This window comes from Aotus nancymaae, unplaced genomic scaffold, assembly GCF_030222135.1.
Source record: "Aotus nancymaae isolate 86718 unplaced genomic scaffold, 86718_ANA_hifiasm-v0.15.2.pri h1tg000032l_0, whole genome shotgun sequence".
Classification (NCBI taxonomy): domain Eukaryota; kingdom Metazoa; phylum Chordata; class Mammalia; order Primates; family Aotidae; genus Aotus; species Aotus nancymaae.
This window is the reverse complement of record NW_026988445.1, coordinates 29120694-29144866: the sequence shown is the minus strand read 5'-3', so window position 1 is coordinate 29144866 and position 24173 is coordinate 29120694. Positions and strand designations below refer to the sequence as shown.

General features: G+C 41.7%; 1 protein-coding gene and 1 non-coding gene across 9 annotated transcripts in view; both read right to left on the bottom strand.

Moving 5' to 3' along the window:
- EFCAB2 (EF-hand calcium binding domain 2) overlaps positions 1 to 24173 on the bottom strand; it is a 127534-nt gene that overhangs the window by 82107 nt on the left and 21254 nt on the right. For 5 of the 8 annotated variants that reach the window (XR_010345120.1, XM_064383677.1, XM_064383681.1 and 2 more), the window contains exon 2: positions 16403 to 16487. Coding sequence is in view for 5 of the 8 variants with exons in the window: in XM_064383677.1 (XP_064239747.1) it covers positions 16403 to 16487 (85 nt within the window). In the remaining 3 variants the exon portion in view is untranslated. The remainder of the gene's footprint in view (positions 1 to 16402; positions 16488 to 24173) is intronic. The other 3 variants (XM_064383682.1, XM_064383680.1, XM_064383683.1) reach the window with 1 other exon arrangement.
- LOC135277634 (U6 spliceosomal RNA) lies at positions 7666 to 7772 on the bottom strand. The gene has a single exon (XR_010345244.1). It is a non-coding gene; the product is annotated as a U6 spliceosomal RNA (small nuclear RNA).

The window sequence follows — 24173 nt, the reverse complement described above, 5'->3', positions numbered from 1 at the left end:
GTTGGAATGGCCTAATATTAGGCTCGAACACCCTCATTAGGAGTGGGGCGTAACTATATCAGATGAGCAGTAAGGTCTCTGCCAAATCCACGCTTCCCTCCCGAGACTTTCGGAATGTACAGGTTGCTATGCTTTGTACCATTTGATCTGCCTCCCTATGCAAAGCTGCTTGAAGCAGAGATGGCTGCTTAACCAAAAAAAGGCATCCCCCTGTAGGCCTGCAGGAGAGGGGCTGATGCAGTTGGGTCCTGCTCAACAAAGGCACGCGCTACCGAATACCGACAAATGACCAAAGCAGACTCTTCTTCTTTCTGCCTCGGGGGTTTTAAAGCAAGACATACAGATGGAAGAGAGACGGAGGGGAACGGCACAGAGAGAAGGCAGGGCGCAGAATCATAAAGCATCTGAAGCCACGAGGAAGCAGATGCAGAGGGGCAGGAGACACAGCAGAGATCAAACCAGGAGCAAAACAGGAAGAAACTGGAAAAGCAGAAATAAAAGCAGGGAGTAGAGTCACCAGCCTGTTAGATTACTAGTTGATGTGGAGTCAACAGAGTGACTTGAAATACTAGAGCCCCTGTGTTCCCTCAATGGCAACAAACGTCACTGCAGTGTACTGAGCGGCTGCAGCACCACGGTGGGTTTCCTGTCTGTTGGTTGGTTGGTTGGTTGGGTGGTTTTTATTTTTTGTTTTGTTTTGTTTTTTGCTATTCCTTATAGAAATAAGTTCCTTCTGTTAAATGGCATGGTATTTGCATGTAACCTATGCACATCCTCCCATATATTTTAAATCCTCTCTGGATTACTTACAATGCCATCTATCACTTATTTCCAAATCTGTCTTTACAATAAACTTGTTCTGAGAAAACTTAAAGAATACTTGGTCCCATCCAACCTGACAGAGCATGACCAACAGAATGAAAAGGAGCCCAGTTTCCAAACAAGTCTGGGCCACAGGAATACACAGTAATGCTTTCTTGGTTTGTGTCTATTCGATGTTTCAGAGCTCATAATGAAACCACCGTGAGCTATTCTTCGTAATGCATTGCATTAAGTCTTCCACACTTTTCAAGTGAATCTAACATTACTTTCCTATGTTAAGGAATAGGTTGAGGCTGCAGGATGTACGAATCTGGAAGCCACAGAGGGTACACACCCAGAGGCCACAGGAATTTTATACCCAGAGGCCTCAGGAAGTACACTCCCTGAAACCACCAATACTCAGAAAGCCTCTGTCTCCCTACTTTTAAATTCACACAGCAAAATTTGCACCTGATCTAGACATACAGTAACAACAGGCTGGGCACGGTGGCTCGCGCCTGTAATCTCAGCACTTTGGGAGACTGAGGCGGGTGGATCACTTGAAGCCAGGAGTTTGAGACTGGCCTGGCCAACATGGTGAAACCCCGTCTCTACTGAACATACAAAAATTAGCTGGGCTGGGCATGGGGGCCCATGCCTGTAATCCCAGCTACTTGGAAGGCTGAGGCAGGCAAATCACTTGAACCCAGGAGGCAGAGGTTGCACTGAGCTGAGATCATGCCACTGCACTCCAGTCCAGGTGACACAGCGAGACTCCATTTCCAAAAGCAACAACAGACGGGGCTGAGCATGGTGGCTCACACCTGTAACCCCAGCACTTTGGGAGGCCAAGGTGGGCGGATCACCTGAGGTCAGGAGTTCCAGACCAGCCTGGCCAACATAGTGAAACCACTTCTCTACTAGAAATACAAAAATTTCTAGCAGGGTATGGTGGCGGATGCCTGTAATCCCAGCCACTTGGGAGGCTGAGGCAGGAGAATTGCTTGGACCCAGGAGGCAGAGGTTGGAGTGAGGTGAGATAAGGCCACTGCACTCCAGCCTGGGTGACAGAGCGAGACTCTGTCTCAAAATAGAAAAGCAGACAGATAGCTATAATCCACAGTCAACCAAAGTTGGCCTCCAAAGTTACAGAAATGGTCGTCTATTAAAATACCCAGTTACGGGCCCTGAACAGGGATGCCGGAATCCAAGTGTTATTTTTCTTGTCACAATGCCATCCTATTAACTTCCGTCTATAAAGCCCAGCACATAGCTTACTGGGATTCCTAGGACCGACCCCATGCCATTTGCAATGTCCTCCAATACATTAATGCTTATGGCATTCCTGCCACTTAGCCTAAGCTTGAACTGGAGAGCTACCTCCATTCCAGACGCCTGAACGCTACTGAAAAGACATGAAACGAGCTTCATCACAGATGTGGCCCCACTCCATGGGAACCACCACTCCATGGGAACCACCACTCCATGGGAACCACCACTCCATGGGACCCACCACTCCATGGGAACCACCACTCCATGGGACCCACCACTCCATGGGAACCACCACTCCATGGGAACCATCACTCCATGGGAACCACCACTCCATGGGAACCACCACTCCATGGGACCCACCACTCCATGGGAACCACCACTCCATGGGAACCACCACTCCATGGGAACCACCACTCCATGGGAAACATACCATATTACGGAAGTAAGTAACCATTTCAGTGGAAACAGGGTATAAGCGAACAGTACACATGCATTGCCTTGTACATGCATAGAATCTGGAGTGACCCCTGGACACCAGTGTTTTAGAGGGGAACTAGATGATGGGTGGAAAAGAGTTACAGAGACTTTTCTTTGTACTTCGTTCTCTTCGGATTTAAACATGTGAACATATTATCTACTGAAAAACTTTTAAACTGTAATCCCCTTTCCTGATTGCTACCTTCATATTCTGTAACTGCTTAATTCCACTCCTCTCTCACAAATCTCACATCCGCATCTTTAACAAACTCCTCTTCCTGTCTCGGTCAGGGTGGGTTTCTTCTTTATCCTGCCTACCATCCTGCTCTCAGGACCTAACTATAAAGATGGACATAACTCCTCTCCCAACAAGAAAAATATATTCCTCTTTAGGAAACGGTAAAGAGAAAATAAACTGGGCTTCCAGGGTTTATTTTTTGGCAGTGTAGGAAAGAAATAAGATCTTTGAAAAGTTCCACGTTAATAATTTTAGCCTTGTTGCAATTACAGCAACATCATATTACAAACAACCTAAATTGCCAAAATCAGGAAATATATGAAACTGTGGTATACTTATACATTGGAACACCTCTTAGCCATGAGAAATGACTGTGTAAATTTATAAGATGACATTCAAGTACAAAATATTCAAGTACAAAACAAACATTTTAAAGATAAAAAAGCCTGGGCACAGTGGCTGACGCCTGTAATCTCAACACTTTGAGAGGCCGAGCAGGCAGATTGCTTGAGCCCAGGAGGTAGAGCCCAGCCTGGGCAACATAGGGGACACTGTCTCTACAAAAACTAAAATTTAGCTGGGTGTGGCAGTGCGTACCTGTAGTCCCGGCTACTCAGAAGGCTGAGGCAGGAGGATTATAAGAGCCCAGGAGGTCGAGGGTGCAGTTAGCCGTGATGGCACCCACTTCACTCCTGCCTGGGTGACAGAGTAGGACCCAGTCTAGAAAACATCCATGAGCACTTCCTGAAAAAACAAAATCGTCAAGAGAATCTACACAACAAAAATAAATTAAAGAATTCAAGGATGGAGAAAAAAATGAGAAAATATGGTTAGCGGTAATTTCGTTCAAATATACAAAAAAAAACTAAAAAAAAGTGTGAATACTAAACAAAGTATGAACATTCTACCTTGTCAGTGTAAAATAAAAATATACCTAAGATAAACTGGGGGGTGGGAGAAAAAATATAGAAAGAATTTTGGAAGTGCAAATGTCCTTATCTTTCACAGCAAGTAATCAACTGACACTTTTTATATTTGAAACAGATCATTTAAAAAAGCATACAAGGACTACAGTCTCTTAACGTTTTTATCAAATCTTTTCTGAACTCAAAATAAATAACGTCTCTAGTGGCTAAGAAACATTTGAGATTCCACAATTTCTTCAATTTAATTTTTTTCTTTTGTCGCATTCAAGTAAAATTAAAGTAACTCCTTCCCACATGAAGATTATAGTCTAGATTTTTTCTTCCATAACTTTTTCCTTCCTTTCCTTTCTTCCTTCTTCCTTTCTTATTAATTCCCCACCCTTCTATCCATTTACTCCATTACCATGGATAGAAAGAGCTCTAGAATAATAGCTGTCTGACATTAACAATTATTATTTCGGGAAGTAGAATTTGGAATGTTTTTTTTAATTCTCTTTGACTCTTTTCTTTAATTCCAATTCATCAAAAGAACCATGATAAACAAACCAATTCTTAACAAAGCAACTATAAAGTGAGATGGTAAAGAGATAAGATATAAATCACTCTTTTAAAAATATTTATTTTTATGTATAATTGTAAAGTATTTCACAGAAAAGTACAGGAAAAAAGATGACAGCAAATACCAGGATTTTTTTGTGTATGTGAGGCAGAGTCTCACTCTCTCACGAGGCTGGAGTGTAGTGGTATGATCTCGGCTCACTGCAACCTCCGCCTCCTGGGTTCAAGCGATTCTCCAGCCTCAGCCTCCCAAGTAGCTGGGATTACAGGCATGCGCCACCATGCCCAGCTAATTTTTGTATTTTTAGTAGAGACAGGATTTCACTGTGTTGGCTAGGATGGTCTTGAACTCTTGACTGCAGGTGATCTATCTGCCCTCCTCAGCTTCCCAAAGTGCTGGGATTACAGGCGTGAGCCACCGCACATGGCCCGCCAATACCAAGATTGAACAGATGTTAACATCTTGCCACATTTTCTTCAAAACTTTTTTCCTAACAATGAAACAATGCAGAAACAGCTAACATTCCACCCCCCTTCTCCTTTCATCTTCAGATGCAACCACACCGCTATTCTGAGGATAATGCTTATCATTTCCATGCCTATCTTTGTATCATAAACAATATTTACTATTATTTTGTGTATTTAAAACGTATATATGGTACTACGTTTCCTTCTTTTGTAATTTTTTAAACTCGACGTTGTTTTTTGAGATTTATCCAAGTTATACAAGTAGTCTTAGTTCACCACTCACTTCATTCATACATAAACTTGTTTTTGCAATTCATTTCTTACTGAGGGGTGTGTGGACCTGACAATCCCCATTCCTCTTTTATGTTTTTCCACTGCACAAGTGCAGACCCAGTAACGTTACCATTTTTACAAACTCTCTGAATAGCTTCCAGCTTGGGGAAACTGCCCACGCAATCTCTCCACGCTGCCCACACTGTTTACTACCTGATAAACGTGAATTGCAAAATGTCGTTTTAATATCTCTTCAAAAACAGAACTATATGTGAAGAAGTAAAAGTAGTATTTATGCTATCTCCAGTGCTCCTAGGAAAAGTTATTTCTAATCCATTACAAATAAATTCTTGTTACTACTTCTTACTGAATTTTAGACAGGACCTAGTACACTCAAGACTCCTTCAATTGCTACCGAAGCTTAAGTCTCCCTATCGGTGAAAGAAATGAATATTGGATACCATAAGCCTCAGAGACTCATACTGAGTTGAAGATCAAAGCAATGAAAAAAGAGACTTGCTATATTAGCAAGTGGATACTTGGTGCTGCTGGACTGCAAAATTCATGTAAAGATTAAGAAAATATTAGGAAAAGGCTGAGCATGGTGGCTCACATCTGTAATCCCAGCACTTTGGGAGACCGAGGCAGGTGGGTCACCTGATGTCAGGAGTTCAAGACCAGCCTGGCCAACAGGGTGAAACCCCATCTCTACTAAAAATACAAAAATTAGATGGGCATGGTGGTGGGCACCTATAATCCCAGCTACTCAGGAGGCTGAGGCAGGAGAATTGCTTGAACCCAGGAGACAGAGCCAACATGGTGCCCCTGCACTCCAGCCTGGGAGACAGAGTGAGACTCCATCTCAAAAAAAAAAAGATTAGGGAAAAAAATCCCCTATAGATGGGGCAGGTATGAGGTAAACACAGTGAAATAGTCCATTCTCATACTGCTAATACTGCCATGAAGAAATACCCAGACTGGGTGATTTATAAAGAAAAAGAGGTTTAATGGACCCGCAGTTCCACATGGCTGGGGAGGCCTCACAATCATGGTGGAAGGCAAAGGAGAAGGAGAGGCACATCTTACATGGCGGCAGGCAAGAGAGCGTCTGCAGGGGAGCTGCCCTTTATAAAACCATCTTATTCACTATCACGAGAATGCCATGGGAAAAACCTGCCCCTGTGATTCAATTACCTCTTACTGGGTTCCCTCCCACGACACGTGGGAATTATGGCAGCTAGAATTCAAGATGACATCTGGGTGGGGACACAGCCAAACCATATCACACAGAATAGTCTGGAATACTAAAAATAAGATCACACTGTAAACGCACTGAAGCATGGGAATAGGACAGACGGCTGTGGCTGGGGAAAGGTCGGCACTTTTATTCCAGGATTGGGCCCTATCTCATCTTAGCTCACCAAATTCTTAAGTATCAACATGTTCTGAAATTGATTAGAATGGAGTGTTTAAAAAAATGTAAGTTGATATTTTTTATTTGATATTCTTATATTCTTGTGGCTTAAGTGGTACAGGAATTTTTATTTCAATTTTATAAATAAGGAAAATGAAATAAAAAGAAACTGGCACATAGAAAATCCATGCTAGAGCCAGCAACTGATTCTACTGACTTATAGTCTACTTTTATTCTGTTAGATTACAATAACCTGGATTTGTTTGTGAATAAGATTAGAGTCGCTTTCAAATTAAATTTATCAGCTACATAGAAAAATTAGATTCTTTCCTTCAGAGGTACTCGTTGTGGGTGTATTTTTTCCCCACCAAATTAGCTTTACTTAGGGGAACCTAATTTCTTCTACTAAAACTACTCTAAATGATGTTTATCTCCAAAAATTAAATCTGTACTCCAAAGGTGTATAATTTGACTGAATTAAAAAAAAATTCTGCATGCCAGAAAGTAAAAGTAGAGTGAAAAGACAGATGACATACATATCATGACTAAGGCTGAGATCTTTCATACATAAAAAGATAAATAATTCAGTGAGAAAAATGGGGAAAAACATGAACCATCAGTTCAAACAAAAGGAAATACAAATAGCTGTAAGAGAGATGAAAGACGCTCATAATTGAGAAAGTAAAAATTAGGCCAGGTGTGGTGGCTCATGCCTGTAATCCCAGCACTTTGCAAAGCCAAGGATGGTGGATCATCTGAGGTCAGGAGTTCAAGACCAGCCTGACCGACATGGTGAAACCTCGTTTCTACTAAAAATACAAAATTAGCTGGACGTGGTGACATTAGCCTGTAGTACCGGCTACTCAAGAGGCTGAGGCAGGAAAATCACTTGAATCTGGGAGGTAGAGGTTGCGGTGAGCCGAGATCATGCCATTGTACTCCAGCCTGGGCAACAAGAGTGAAACTCCATCTCAGAAAAAAAAAAAAAAGCAGAGACTCAAACAGATATTTATACACCAATATTCACAGCAACAGCGTTATTCACAACAGTCAGAAGATGAAAAAAACACAAATGGCCATCAATAGACAGATGGATGAACAAAATGTGGGAAAAAACACAATGGAATATTATTCAAAAAGGAATAAAATTCTGACACATGCAACAAGGTGGGTGAACCTTGAGAACATTACACTAAGTGAAATAAACCAGACACAGAAGGACAAATATTGTTTCTTTTTTAAAAATGGAATGCTGCACAAATGTGCATGTCATCCTCGCACAGGGGCCATGCTAATCTTATCTGTATTATTCCTATTTCAGTATATGTGCTGCCAAAGCAAGCACGAAAGGGACAAATGTTGTACTCTTCCATTTATATATGAGGCGCCTGGGATAATCAGACTCACAGACACAGAAAGTAGCACGGTGGTTGCCACGGGCGGCAACAGGGAGAGATACAGAATTATTATTAAACGGGTACAGAGTTTCAGTTCGGGAAGGTGAAAAGCCTAAAATGGATAGCAGTGATGGTTGTACAGTGATGTTAATGCCACAGCATTCTATGCTAAAATGGTAAACGTTACGATATCTATATTTTACCACAGTAAAAAATACACGCAGGCAGACACACACACACACAAACACACACGTACACACACGCGCACACACACACACACACACATATTTGCATGGAGACTCTCTGGAAGAATTAGAGAAAATTGTAACAAACCTTGCCTTTAAAGAGGGGAACTGGATAGGTAAAAAACAGGTTTATTTATCACTGTATATTATTTCCACCTTTACAATTTTATCCCATGTACATATACCATCTATTCAAAAATTTAATTTTTGATCAGTCTTCTTAACTTCTAAACACAGAGCAGGAAAATATAAGTGAAAATGCAGCCAGGTGGGCTCATGCCTGTAATCCCAGCACTCTGGGAGGCCAAGGCAGGTGGGTCACTTGAGACCAGGAGTTCGAGACCAGCCTGGCCATCATGGCAAAACCCTGTCTATACTAAAAGTACAGAAAAAAAAAAAAAATAGCCGGGCGTGGTGGCATGTGCCTGCAATCCCAGCTACTCGGGAGGCTGAGGCAAGAGAATCACTGGAACTCAGGAGGTGAAGATTGCAATGAGCCAAGATTGCTCCATTGCACTCCAGCCTGGGCAATAGAGTGGCATTGTCTTAGGAAAAAAAAAAAAAAAGCCAGGGGAGGTGGCTCATGCCTGTAACCCCAGCAATTTGGGAGGCCGAGGCGGTGGATCACTTGAGGTCAGGAGTTCAAGACCAGCCTGGTCAACATGGTAAAACCCTGTCTCTACTAAAAACACAAAAATTGGCTGGGCGTGGTGGCTCATGCCTGTAATCCCAGCTACTTAGGAGGCTGAGGCAGGAGAATCACTTGAACCCAAGAGGCAGAGGTGGCAGTGAACCAAGATTACACTGTTGCACACCAGCCTGGGTGACAATGGTGAAACTCCGACTCAAAAAAAAAAAAAAAGTCTGTGTTTTACGTGAGGCAAAATCATAATGTCCCTAATTAGTGATATTGAAAACCTCCCCACTGGTTTTCAAGGAGCTAGCTTTCAAAAACTATTTAATAAGGAAATGAAAAAGGAAAAAATGCTTTAGATCATAAGCAATCAATATGGAACATATGGAAATAATTAAGAAGTTCTAGCCCGGTGTGGTATGTGCTACAGTCCCAGCTACTCAGGAGGACTGAGACGGGAGGATCCCTTGGGCCCAGGATTTCAAGGCCAGACTGGGCAACGTACAGAGAGCCTGTCTCTAAAATAAAATACATATTTTAAAGTTCTTATGAGAGTTTTGTTACATATAACATCGCTCATCCAAATTAAACGGGGGAAAAACAAGTCTGAGTTATTTACTTTAAGAACATAAGCCGGGCGCAGTGGCTCATGCCTGTAATCCCAGCACTTTGGGAGGCTGAGGCGAGTGGATCACGAGGTCAAGAGATCGAGACCATCCTGGTCAACATGGTGAAACCCCGTCTCTACTAAAAAAATACAAAAAATCAGCTGGGCATGGTGGCGCGTGCCTGTAATCCCAGCTACTCAGGAGGCTGAGGCAGGAGAATTGCCTGAAACCAGGAGGTGGAGGTTGCGGTGAGCTGAGATCGCGCCATTGCACTCCAGCCTGGGTAACAAGAGCGAAACTCTATCTCAAAAAAAAAAAAAAGAACATAAAATGGGACCGGGTGCAGTGGCTCATGCCTGTAATCCCAGCACTTTGGGAGGCCGAGGCAGGCAGATGACCTGAGGCCAGGAGTTTGAGACCAGCCTGGGCAATGCAGCAATACTCTGTCTCTACTAAAAATACAAAAATTAGATGGGCGTGGTGGCAGGCACCTGCAATCCCAGCTACTCAGAGGCTGAGGCAGGAGAATCGCTTGAACCCTGAAGTTGGAGGTTACAATGAGCTGAGATCGCACCACTGCACTCCAGCTTGGGCCACACAGTAAGACCCCATCTCAAAATAATAATACAAACTATGTATATATACAAAGTAGAATAATTATAATAGCTAATATTGTTCTTAACTTTAAATCCCAAGCTAATATTGTTCTAAGAGCTTTATAAATGTCCACTGAAAAGAGTGGTTCTCAAACGTTTTGGTCTGAGAACTCCTTTTACTATCAAAAATTATCAAGGCACTCAAAGTGGTTATGTTCGTATGAGTTATTACTATCTTTATTATCATATTAGAAATTAAACCTTAAATTTTAAAAATATGTATTTACAATTTTAAAAATGTGTATTAAAAATTTTTTAATGTGTATTTATTAAATCATTTAGAAATCCTACATAAACCCATATGTTTACATAAATAGTTTTTATTTTTTTAAACTACATTTTCCAAAACAAAAAGTATATTTAGAAGAATGGCCTTGTTTTCCGTATGTACGATGTAAATATATAATGCCTGGTTTCACAGAGGACAGCTGGCTTCTCATCTCTAGTTCTGCATTCAATCTGCTACAAAACTGCACGTCATGTCGCCTCAGAAAAACTCCAGTATACATGAGGAAAGAAACCCCTGTTTCCTGTCTCTTGTCTCAAAGAAGGAGGAAGTAAAAGTTGAGACACAGCAGGCATGAGGTCAGTGGCCTGGAGGTTAAAGATTAAACCCCACCAACCCTTAAGATCTCAGGCAATCTTAAGGGTGGGGGCGATATGGAGAAACGCCCTCTATTGTTCCCATTCAATCTTGCTTAAACCCCCATGCTTACTTCATCCATCGTGACCCCCTCACATGTACTTTCTAAAACTGTAAACCCAAGACCTTTTCACATGTAATATCTAGAGTTGTGAGCCTGTATAAAGGCAGAGGTTCCCTTTGTTAGAGGAGCATGGCTGTTAGGCAACTATGCCACCTTGCTCCCGGCCGAATAAATCACCCCTTCCTTCCCAGTTCCGTGTGCAAGAGGTCTGTTTCTTTCAGCCACTCCTGCTTCATATACTCTTGGGAAAAATGAGAATGAAAAGAACAAATACTGTCTTAAATTTACTATGAAAATAGTTTGACTTCACAGACCCCTGAAAGGGTCTTAGGGGCACTTTGAGAACTACTTATTTATACCATCAAACCTGTGAGGCAATGTACAAATGGAGGCACAAAGAGAATAACTAAGGTACCGGCAGTCACAGAGCTGGGATGGGAAGCCGGGAAGTCTGAATCCAGACCTCAGGACTGCCCCTCTAAGGTGGAAGGGCAGTGGCAGGGGCCCATCTCACAATGCTTTTGACAGTGGGCTGGTGGTTGCCCGGCATTTGCAATACAAGACTTTCCTTTTATCTAATGTGATAAAAGTTCAAATTAAATATTTCAATTTGTGCAAAGCAGAGATAAGGGAAAGGGAGAGAAGCCACCACAAAACTCTAAAACCTAGACCTCTCAGGGGGCCTAGGTCACTCTCAGACCTCTCAGGGGGCCTAGGTCAGCCCTACACAGAAGCACCAAACTTCCACCTGATAAAGCAGTTAGCGGAGGAACAGCCAATGCCTGGGGGCTCTCCGGGAAAGCTCTCTCTGGCCTGCCCACAAAAACAACTGCTTAGCTTTACAAGATTATCTTAAAGTGTTTCCCAAAATGGGCTGGGCTGATGGTTCATGCCTATAATCCCAGCACTTTGGGAGGCCAAGGTAGGCGGATCACCTGAGATCAGGAGTTTGAGATCAGCCTAACAAATATGGTGAAACCCCTGTCTCTACTAAAAATACAAAAAAAATTAGCCGGGCATAGTGGCACACGCCTGTAATCCCAGCTACTCAGGAGGCTGAGGCAAGAGAATCGCTTGAACCTGGGAGTCGCAGGTTGCAGTGAGCCAAGATTGTGCCACTGCACTCCAGCCTAGGTGATAGAACAGGACTACATCTCAAAAAAATAATTATAATAAAAATAAATATCTCCCTCCATTCAAAGACACTTCTTCACACCACTCAATCCTTCTTTTTTCCCTTTTAGTGGACAAATAATAATTGTACAGATTTATGAGATATGCAGAATGATACTTCAATACTTGTATACAATGCGTAATGAGCAGATCAGGGTAACTGGCATATCCACCACCTAAAGCATTTCTCATTTCCTTGAGTTGTGAACATTCTAAAAATATATAATAAATTATAGTTAACCGTATTCACTCTCTAATGAGGCAGAACAATAGAACTCCTTCCGTTTATCCAGCTGTACTTCTGTATCCATCACCCCACCAGCCTCTCCTCCCCTGTCTAGCCTGTCCTCTAACACACAGCTCCACTCTCTTCTTCCATGTTTTAGCTCCCACACAGGAGTGAGATCATGTGGTATTTATCTTTCTGTGCCTGACTCATTTTGGTGAACACAGCATCCTCCAGGCTCACTCAGGTTGCCACGAATGACAGGATTTCATTCTTTTGTATGTACTTTCCTCAATCCTGACACAGAATACTGCCTTCAATCCTTAATTAAAATGTTTAAAAAGAAAGATATTTAACTATCAGATATTAAATCATTTTATAAACTGACAACAGTTAATATAGTATTGAACTAGTATAAGGCTGAAAGGTACAGTGATATAGTACATAAGATACGGCCCAAATTAGATCCACTTCTATAAAATGTAGCATATTATAAAGAAGGCCTAACAATTCCTGAAGTAGAATAAACTATTCAGTAATTTGAAAAAAAAAAAAAAAAAGTCTATTTAGACCTTCACTTTTTTTTTTTTAAATTTTTTTTCTTTTTAAAGATGGGGTTTCACCATGATGGCCAGGCTGGTCTTGAACTCCTGACCTCAGGTGATCCACCCACCTCGGCCTCCCAAAGTGCTAGGATTACCTGAGCCACTGGGCCTGGCCTGGACCTTCACTTTTAATCATCGGCCAAAATACACTCTAGATAGATCAACTGTTTTTACAAATGGAGAAAACAGGCTGGGAGAGGCAGGCCCGGACCTTACTCATCCCTGCGTTCTCAGAGCCACGCTGGGGGGTGCACAGTTGAACTGGACGGCGCTGCCAGCAAAGAAGAAATGAACTTGAGCTCCTACTTGGTTGCTAACCCATTGTGTGGTCTCTGGCAAGCCTTTTGGCTTCTTTGTCCTGAAATTTCTCTTTTTCTTTCTTCTTTTTTTTTTTGTTTTGTTAAGATGGAGTCTCACTCTGTCGCCCAGGCTGCAGTGCAGTGATGCAGTCTCAGCCCACTGCAACCTGCACCTCCTGGGTTCAAGCGAGTCTCCTGCCTCAGTCTCCCAAGTAGCGGGGACTACAGGTGCAAACCACCACCCCCAGCTAATTTTTTTATTTTTTTGTATTTTTGGTAGAGACAGGGTTTCACCATGTTGGCCAGGCTGGTCTCAAACTCCTGATCTCAAGTGATCCACCCACCTCAGCCTCCAAAGCTTAATTTCCAATTTATAAAGAGTAGTCGAGTCCAGTGGCTCCCACCTGTAATGCCAACACTGGGAGGCTGAGGGGGGTGAATCAGCCTGGGCAACATAGCAAGACCCTTGTCACTACAAAAAATAATAATTAGCTGGGTGTGGTGGCAAGTGCCTATAGTCCTAGCTGCTTGGGAGGCTGAGGCAGGAGGATCACTTGAGCCCAGGAGTTCAAGGTTACAGTGAGTTATGATCAAGCCACTGTAATCCAGTCTATCTTTAAAGATCCTATCCTTAAGATAATTTTTTTAGCCAGGCGTGGTGGCACGTGCCTATAGTCCAGCTACTCGGGAGGCTGAGGCTGGAAGATCGCTTGAGCCCGGGAGTTCTAGACTGTAGTGCGCTATGCCGATGGAGTGTCCACACTAAGTTCGGCATCAATATGGTGACCTCCTGGGAGCGGGGGACCACCAGGTTGCCTAAGGAGGGGCGAACCGGAGGCCCAGGTCAGAAATGGAGCAGGTCAAAATTCCGGTGCTGATCAGTAGTGGAATCGAGCCTGTGAATAGCCACTGCACTCCAGCCTGGGCAACATAGCGAGACCTCGTCTCTTAAAAAAATTTTAAAAATAAATAAAAAGTATTAAATAATAATAATTTTTTTAAAAAAAGAATAGATGGTAATGATACCAGCAGCATGAGAACATTCATTATAAACTTTAAAGTGCAAATGAACATAGCAATAATGATTAGAAATCTACATTCATCCAAGTTGTTACTCCTCAAATATACTCAGCATCAATATTTTATTTTTTTTTCTTTCTTTTTTTTTTTTTTTTTGAGACGGAGTTTCGCTCGTTACCCAGGCTGGAGTGCAATGGCACAATCTCGGCTCACCGCAACCTCCTCCTCCTGGGTTCAGGCAATTCCCCTGCCTCAGCCTCCTGAGTAGCTGGGATTACAGGCACGCGCCATCATGCCCAGCTAATTTTTTGTATTTTTAGTAGAGATGGGGTTTCACCATGTTGACAAGGATGGTCTCGATCTCTTGACCTCGTGATCCACCCGCCTCGGCCTCCCAAAGTGCTGGGATTACAGGCATGAGCCACTGCGCCCGGCCAGCATCAATATTTTAATGCTAAAAACAATAATAATTTTCTTAGTAACCATCTTTAATTAATAAAGCAGACCCTTTAAGTTGTAAGAACATACACTTTCCCTCAGGGCCTCAGTAAAGTTATTTTAACTTCCAATGGAAAAGAAGATGCAGCCATAAACATGTTTATTTTTACTGAATTGGCCCTTTTACCAAAAAAGGCCTGGCATCACTGCTCTCAGGGATTGGGGGAAAAAGCCTGGCATCACTGCTCTAAGGGATTGGGGAGATTTTCCTTTCACTGCTACTGTCAGGAAGCCTGAAGGCAGGAGAGAAGCCCCTGATGTCTTTAAAGGGTAGGGGTGGGAGTGTGGGCAATGTAGCATAGCAAAAGACTTGGAGTTAGAAAAACCCTGGTGTGACCTTGAGCAAACTATTTACCGTCTCCTCATCTCCGGAAACTGGAGATTTCTTTAACCCAGAAATAAAAAAGATGAAAACGAGGTAACCCACATGAACCCTCTTCCACCCAACAGCAGGTAGTGTATCAGAGGGCAAGCCTCAAGCAAATGCTGGTTTCTTTTCTCTCCTTCCCCTTCTCTCTCATAAAGCCTTATTTCCCCTGACTTCTCTATCAACACCTCTGTCCCCTGCCCCCAGGAGGAGAACCCTTCAAGGAGAGGTCTGAGGTCAAGGCACTTGTCATTCCTGTATTTAGTCATTCACATTGCAGGCCAGGGCTGCCTGCTGCACCCGGACTCAACCCTACCGCCACCACCAGCACCCCACCCACTCATTTCCTACTGGGACACCCACAGTAAGGCCTGGGGTTCCACAGTGTCATTCCCATAGAATGCAATGTGATCAGAGCCACTGGAGCTGTATGGTGCTGCCCGGTGCTCCAGCCCTGACGGCACTGGTTTATAAGCATCTAACAGTTCCTCTCCAGCACCATTCTTAAAATTACTTCCCATTGCTTTGCTGGCCTCTGTACTAGGTTCTGGTCCTGAGATTCTAATCTCATCAGATAACCCTCATTTAGCTTGGCCTCCTGAAGGAATGGCTCCACTGCCTTTTTTTTTTTTTTTTTTTTCGAGACAGAGTCTGACTCTGTCGCCCAGGCTGGAATACAGTGGTGCAAGATCTCAGCTCACTGCAACCTCCGCCTCCCGGGTTCAAGCAATTGTCCTGCCTCAGCCTCCTAAGTAGCTGGGACTACAAGCAAATGCCACCACACCTGGCTAATTTCTGTATTTTTAGTAGAGACGGGGTTTCACTATGTTGGCCAGGTTGGTCTCGAACTCCTAACTTCAGGTGATCTGTCTGCCTTGGCCTCTCAAAGTGCTGGGATTACAGGTGTGAGGCACCGAGCCTGGCTTCACTGCCTTTCTTTGATGTGTGTAACACAAATGCTACAATTCTTCTGAGCGTCTAATCTCTTCTAATTTTTGAGGGGTTTTTTGTTTTGTTGCAGTCTCAAGCGCTGTCCACCATTTCAGATCTACCAGTATTCATGTCTTTCTCTTGTCTTTTTATGTTTTTCTGTTTTGGTTCTTTATGCTGTTTTACAGGAGGACTGTACCATTGATAAGCATTATTAATCTTTCCTTGCAATATACTATTCGTGGCCTTATAATACATACTTATGTGTTTTACAAAGCAAATGCTCTTCATTCACTCAACGACTATTTCCTGAGTGCCAACTACATGCCAAGCAGTAAAGATAAAAAGAGTTCATCTCACTCACAGAGTTTACAATTTATACATTGGAACAGGCAATGAGAATATAGTATATTCTTCATACCAGAGTATGAAGAATAAGTACTTATCAAAGCAATAGCTAGCAAAGACATTTTACAGAGCACAGAAAATAAATACTTAAAATATCATAATAAATCCAAGGTACAGTATAAAAAGAAAACAAAATCACTCTCTTGTATTTTATGATTTGTATCAGTAATTTAGAAGTGTAACCAAAAAAAAATTTCCAAACCTCACATCCACTGTATTAGTCGACTCATGGTCAAACACTTCAAATGCCTCTTTGATTTTTTTGTGAAATTCTGCTACTACTATCTCTGCAAAAGACAAAGTAAATAAAAATTATTTTACTTTAGCTTTGAATTCAAAACAAAAATTACAATAACCAGACTAGAAACCTTAATAAGCAAATATATGAGTGACTGTTTCCTTATCTTTATGTATCATTTAGCATGTTTAACTTCCTCTGGAGATGTCAAATAATACACTATATTTTTAAACATTTTTTTCTGAGAAATAATACACATACTGTAAAGGTGCTCTAATCTGAAGTACACAGCTTAATTAAGTGTTTACATATGCATATACTCATGGAACCACTCCAATCACGGTAAGAGAGTATTCCCAGCAGCGGCCTCTCTCTCTCAAGTCCTTTGGGTAGAGTCCTAGCCTGAGAGGCAGAGTGAATCCAATAAAACAGATATTGTGGGCCGGGCACGGTGGCTCACACCTGTAATCCTAGCACTTTGGGAGGCTGAGGCAGGTAGATCACTCCAGGTCAGGAGTTGGAGACCAGCCTGGCCAACACAGTGAAACCCCATCTCTACTAAAAATACAAAATGAGCCAGGTGTAGTGGCCCATGCTTAGCAAATTTTGAGACTTAATTGCATTATTCCCTTTATTCTTTCACTCAGCCAAACACTTTGGAATTGGCCTTGACCCTTTTCTTTCTCTCTGTACCTAACATCAAATTTATCAGCAAATCTTGTTGGCTCTGCTCTTTATAATATATCCAGAATCGGATGGGCGCCGTGACTCACACCTGTAATCCCAGCACTTTGGGAGGCCAAGGCAGGTGGATCACCTGAGGTCAGGAGTTTGAAACCAGCCTGGCCAACACACAGTGAAACCCCATCTCTACTAAAAATACAAAATTAGCTGGGCGTGGTGTTCATGCCTATAATCCCAGCACTTTGGGAGGCCCAGGCAGGAGGATTGCTTGAGCTCAGGAAGTCAAGGCTGTAGTGAGCCATGATCCCAGTACTGCACGCCAACCTGGCGGCAGAGCTAGACCTTGTCTCAAAGAAAAGAAAAAGGTCTCAAAATTTATCAAACAGTAAGTACAATAGGACACCCAGAAAGAAAGAGATTAAGTATGAATTTAGGTAATTATTTCAATTAGAAATATTATATCACCAAATAGTAGAAAATAGGAAATTTTTAGATCACTCCATTCTCTTAACCCTGTCATAACCACTAATTATTTTGCTGTGTTTTCTTCCAATCTTTCTTCATACATATTCTTTTATATATAGCATTGAATAACTATCACTCATTCATTCAACAAATATTTACCGAATAAACACTACACACCAGGTTCTGTGTCAGGTGCTTTCTATACTTTTACAACCATAGAGAAAAAAATAAACCAAAGCTGAGAGGCTAAGCAACTTGCCCAAGATCACAGACTTATTAAGTGGCAGAGCTGGACTGAACCCAGATCGTCCTCACCTGAACAGTCCTGCCCTGCTCCCCACCTCACCCCACCCCACCCGTTACTACTTAACTCCTCAATTCCTTCATGTAAATGTTCTATTTTCCCAGGTTGCAGCATAATTTACACAACCTTCCATTTTTAACAGTTCCAAAAGAAGATACCACAATTTATTGATATTATTTTTTCTTTATTATAAATAACACAGCAATGAACTTTCACTAATTTAACAACAAATGAATGTTGGCTCATTATTGAAATTCACACTTCTTTGATTACAAGTGAATCTGAATAATGATCCATACGTTTGTTTACCACCTCTGTTTTCTATGTTATGAATGGTCTATCCGTGTTCTCTCCTCAACTCTACTGGATCTTCAATTATTTCTTAATAATTCGTAAGAGCTGTTTGAATCATAAAGACACAACCCTACGTTGAAGTCACTGCAAACAGTTTTTCCAAAATGAAAACAGCTCCATTTCCTCTCTGATTATCGAAATCATACACAATTAATGGAGGAAAAAAAAAGACACAGATGAAAGTTTAAGTTAAAATCACTTCAAATCCTACCCAGAGTTAACTACTTTTTTTTTTCTTTTTTTTTTTTTTTGAGATGGAGTCTCACTCTGTCACCCTGACTGGAGTGCAGTGGCATGATCTTGACTCACCTTAACCTCCACCTCCCAGGCTTAAGCGATTCTGCTTCTGGAGTAGCTGGGATTACAGTCGCGTGCCACTACTCCCCAGCTAACTTTTGTATTTTTACTAGAGACGGGGTTTCACCATATTGGCCAGATTTGTCTCCAACTCCTGACCTCAAATGATCCACCTCCCTCAGCCTCCCAAAGTGCCGGGATTACAGGTGTGAGCCCCGCACCTGGTCCAGAGTTAACTACTTTTAATGTTGTTCTCTAATCTAATTTCTTACTCGGCAATAAATTGGATCTTTCATTCTCAATAAATATTCATTACTTTATTATTTTTAGTGACTGCCTGATACTCCATTATAGAGCTTTATCAAAATGTATTTAACCAATCCCCTAATTGTGGAAGTTTAGGTTGCTTCTGATTTTTCATTATTATAACCAATAGTTTATTGAACAATCCTGCCCAACTCGTTTTTGTACATTTGTCTCATCTCTTTGAAACTCAGTGAGTTGAACGCAGCTGGACTAGGAAGGTTCTTATTAGCCGTAACAGTATCACGGGAAAATCCCTCTGGTTACACTACCACTGCACAATGCTGATGTTTCGTTTTAAAATTTAAGGTCATTTTAAAAGTACATTATCCTTTATTTTTAAGTAGTCACAACTGTTGAGATTTCTTCTCATGCTTTAAAGTTTAGAAATTTACCCTTTGAAAGGCCCAAGAAGGAGAAAAAGAAAAATCAGCCTTTTTCTAAAGGTCTGGCAAATAATTAATTCTGTTTTCAACAATTTACAGATAGATTTACTGTGGTTTTTAGTTTTAGACACCGGACAACACACTGAATAATCCATCTGAAATTTATTTTGATGTGATTCAAAGTGAAAGGTTAAATTTGCTTTTCTTAATTTACTGAGAGCTTGATTCCTTTCCTTGCACTTTATCATGTATTATAGTCTTTTATGTGATTGAGATTAATTCTATCGATTGTGCATGCTATTGATTCTATTCTGATTTACATTTCTAGTCTCCTGCCATGACAACAGTATTTTATTTATTGCCACTCTATTAGCCTTTTTGGGAACGTTCATCAACACCAATTTATTCCAAAGGAAATATAGAAATCCATATACAATTTAGAAATTCCAAACGAACTACCATTGAAAGTTTTATTGCTATTGCAATCAGCTATACATTGAGAATTAACATTTTAGAATATTTAGTTTTCACATCTAAGGGAGGTATATTTAGATACATATATCTCTTTATAGATCTCTAAATTCAATATTACATATTTTGAAGTTCCTTCTCTAAGTCACACACAATCCCCCAAGAAGATGATGCCTGAGTATTTTATGGATTTTGTAGATATTGTGATGAAATCTTTTTTTGAACCCTGTAATTTCAAGTGTTTGAAGTAAACATTGAATGTTTGCTATTGATATATATCTCCTGAAAAAAATTTAATTAAAATCCTTCAGTTGATTATTTTCTATTTTCTAATAACACATTTTGCATTATTTTCTTATTGTATCTTCTTATTTCTCTGTCATGACTTATGGCTCTGGCCAGAACTACCAAAGGAACATTAATGCATAAAGTAATAATCCATTTTATAAAAACATTATTATTTAATCATCTGGAACACTAATCTTTTACCAATAAATATAATGCTGACTTTCGTTTTGAAACAGGTAAAACTCCAGCCTGGCCAAGATGGTGAAATCCTGTTTCTACTAAAAATACAAAAATTAGCTGAATGTGGTGGCGTGTGCCTGTAGTCCCAGCTACTGCAGAGACTGAGGCAGGAGAATCGCTTGAGGTTGCAGTGAGCCGAGATCACGCCACTGCACTCCAGCCTGGGCAAAAGAGCAGGACTCCATCTCAAAAGAAAAGAAAAGAAAAGAAAAAGGTAAAACTTTTAATTTATAATTTTATCTTTCCATTTCTAAAGAATAGACACTATTTTTTTAGTTTTCAAATTTTTTATTTGCATATTTTAAAAAGTGTGCATTTCAATAATTAAAATAATTTGAACAAAAAAATGGCACTCTGATTAAGGTACATTTACAGCCTGCAAGGCACTAATTTTTAATACCCTCTTAGCAATGTTTTCTAAACTCTGTTTGGTTTAACACTCATTCCTCACGGTGCTTCTCTTGGAACTCCTGACCTCATGATCCACCTGCCTCAGCCTCCCAAAGTGCTGGGATTACAGGTGTGAGCCACCGTGCCCGGCCAGTGCTTCTCAATAAAAGGCTTCAGTGACCAAAAATGTCTGAAACCTCTGAATATTATGGTTTATGCATAATATTTATATGTAGTTTTATATAGAGATTTATAGTGTGTATTAGTATATTAAAGTCTTTGGAATGTTCTACAATAATGAAACTTTGTTTACACAGCATTGATCAGGGAGCCTCTTTTTTCAAATTATCATCTATCAGGAATAATTAATGCCTTAACTGAAATCGAGGACTTCCCTAATTCAGGAATCCTCACCCACTGGGCACTGGAATACAAGTTAACCATCCCTAATCTGAACATCCTAACTCCAAAATGCTCCAAAATCCAAAGCATTTTGAGGTCCCAAGCATTTCAGATACAGGTCACTCAACCTGTATAGTATACACACAGTAACCTTCTAATCAAAACACAGCATTGCAGGCAGAGACTGAAAGTCAGGCGTTTGCTGTTGCTAACAGCCGACACAGGTGTTCTGATGATGCTACTGTGCTGCTTAAGAACCTGAACACTTACTTTTTCACTTCATTAATGGTACTTCATATTTTTTACTGCTAAGTACTTCTGTTTAAATGAGCGTAAGAAGATGACTGCTCATCCATATAAATTCATATCAGTTTAGGGTAGGGAATGATGGCGATGACAACCAGAGACTGTCCTCGTGGGTGGCTGACATAGTGATGGTTTTGCTTTCTAATGGCTCTACGTACAGAAACTTTGTCTCATCTATAAATTATTTAAAATATTGCATAAAATTACCTTCAGGCTACGTCTACGGGGTTTAGATGAAACATAAATGAGTTTCCAGTTTAGACTTGAATCCCTTTCCTAAGATATCTCATTATGTATATGTAAAGATTTCAAAATGCAAAAAAATTGGAAATCCAAAATACTCCTAGTCCCAAGCATTTCAAATAAGGGATACTCAGCCTGTAAAGTGGATAGATTAAAGGCGCACCCCAAGGCAGGACGCGGTGGCTCACGCCTGTAATCTTAGCACTTTGGGAGGCCAAAGTGGGCAGACTGCCTGAGCTCAGGAGTTTGGGACCAGTCTGGGCAACACGGTGAAACCCTGTCTCTACTAAAATACAAAACACTAGCCGGGTGTGGCAGTGTGCACCTGTAGTCCCAGCTACTCAGGAGACTGAGGCAGGAGAATCACTTAACCCAGGAGGCAGAAGTTGTAGTGAGCCGAGATCACACCACTGCACTCCGGCCTGGGTGACTCCATCTCCAAAAAAAAAAAAAGGACACCCCACAATATATTGATCCTCTTATCTCTCATCTCTCAGTGTGGCCAGATGAAGCCAGGCAGCAGAAAGCAGTCTATTCCAGAGCTTCCCACAGGGGGACCGGGCAGCGCAGGATCCAACGCCATGCCCCCTGGTCTGCACAGAGGTAACAACAACAAATGCCATCAGGCACCCACTGCTCCACATTGCCAAGTATGCGATGTATCACGTGGTCCTCTACTTCAGAGGCCAGCTACAGAACGCACCATTACCCATGACAGAGCTAATGGAGGAGCCCGAAGAGCATAGTGTTCGTTCCAGTGTGCACTGCAACTAGTTCAAACCGACAGGGCTCCGGGCTCCGGGAAGCAGCACCAAATCTTTATCTTCACATACTGTTAGCTACTTCCATGCCTCTGCAACTGATACATGCTTTCGGTGGCAGCCAAGCTTGTTGTGTGGCCCTACAAACACACGCATGAGAGGCCGGGCGCAGTGGCTCATGCCTGTAATCCCAGCACTCTGGGAGGCCAAGGTGGCCAGATCACCTGAGGTCAGGAGTTTGAGACCAGCGTGGCCAACATGGTGAAACCCCGTATCTACTAAAAATACCAAAATTAGCTGGGCATGGTGGTGCGTGCCTGTAGTCCCAGAAACTCAGGAGGCTGAGGCAGGAAAATCATTTGAATCCAGAAGGTGGAGGTTGCAGCGAGCCAAAATCGTGCCACTGCACTTCAGCCTGGGCAACAGAGGGAGACTCCGTCTCAAAAACAAACCAAAAAAAAAAACACATGCATCATATATAAATTAAATCTTCATTACTTTGAAATAACTGATATGAGACAGTTCAACTCGATTATCAGAAAATGTTCTCAGTTATATTGGTAAATTAAAGGAAAAGTTTTTAGAGGATGTAAGTATAATTTCAACTGGTTTGAACTATTCCAGGCAGGAGTGTCGGTCACAAAAGCACTGTGAAAAAGCAGAATCACTGGGAAACTACAAAAATTTTTGCGAGGGCCAGGTGCAGTGGCTCATGCCTGTAACCCTAGCACTTTGAAAGGCCAGGCTGGGGGGACTGCTTGGGCCCAGGACTTTGGACCAGCCTGAGCAACATAGCAAGACCTCATCTCTACACACACACACACACACACACACACACACACACACACACACACACACTTAAAAAAAAAAAACAATTAGCCAGGCATGGTGGCACATGCCTGTAGTCCCAACTACTCGGGAGGCTGACATGGGAGGATCCCTTAAGCCCAGGAGTCGCAGGCTGCAGTGAGCTCTGATGGCACCACTCCACTGCAGCCTGCAGGACTGTGCTCTGAAGAAAATTTTTTTAAGTGTGAGAAAGTGTTAAGAGATTACATTTTTTAGATAGGTAGGGGCCTAGTCCATACTTTAATTTAAATTTTTTTATGGGAAAAATGCTTTTACATTTCTACATGAACCGTTTCTCATTGGTAGAAAATGATCAAACATTGAGAAGCTCACACTGTAGACTTTTTAGGATCAGGAATTGAGTATAACTATTTCAAGCAGAAAGTCTGAGATTCGGAAGCAAGAACAAGTTCCACCTGAAGAATTTTAAATACATCTGGGACTTTTAAAACAGATTCAGCATTTTTAAGTTTCCTAATACTCTGATTTACTTTCTATACATTTTTTTAACTTTTTTTTATTTTTATTTTTTGAAACGGAGTTTCACTCTTGTTGCCCAGGCTGGAGTGCAACGGCAGGATCTCGGCTCACAGCAACCTCCGCCTCCCGAGCTCAAGTGATTCTCCTGCCTCAGCCTCCTGAGTAGCTGGGATTAAAGGCGTGCACCACCACACCCAGCTAATTTTGTATTTTCAGCAGAGATACGGTTTCTCCATGTTGGTCAGGCTGGTCTCCTGAACTCCTGACCTCAGGTGATCCACCCGCCTTGGCCTCCCAAAGTGCTGGGATTACAGGCATGAACCACCGCACCCGGCCAACATAATTTTTTTATAAAATCAAGCCCCATATAGATGTCCCAAAGCTCATCTAGTTTTACCCCAGTGTGCCACACAAATATCATTTTCCATGTTCAGGGTGTTTGCTTGCTTTAGAGACAGAGTTGCGCGCTGCCACTAGGCTGAAGCACTGAGGTGAGACTATGGCTCACTGCA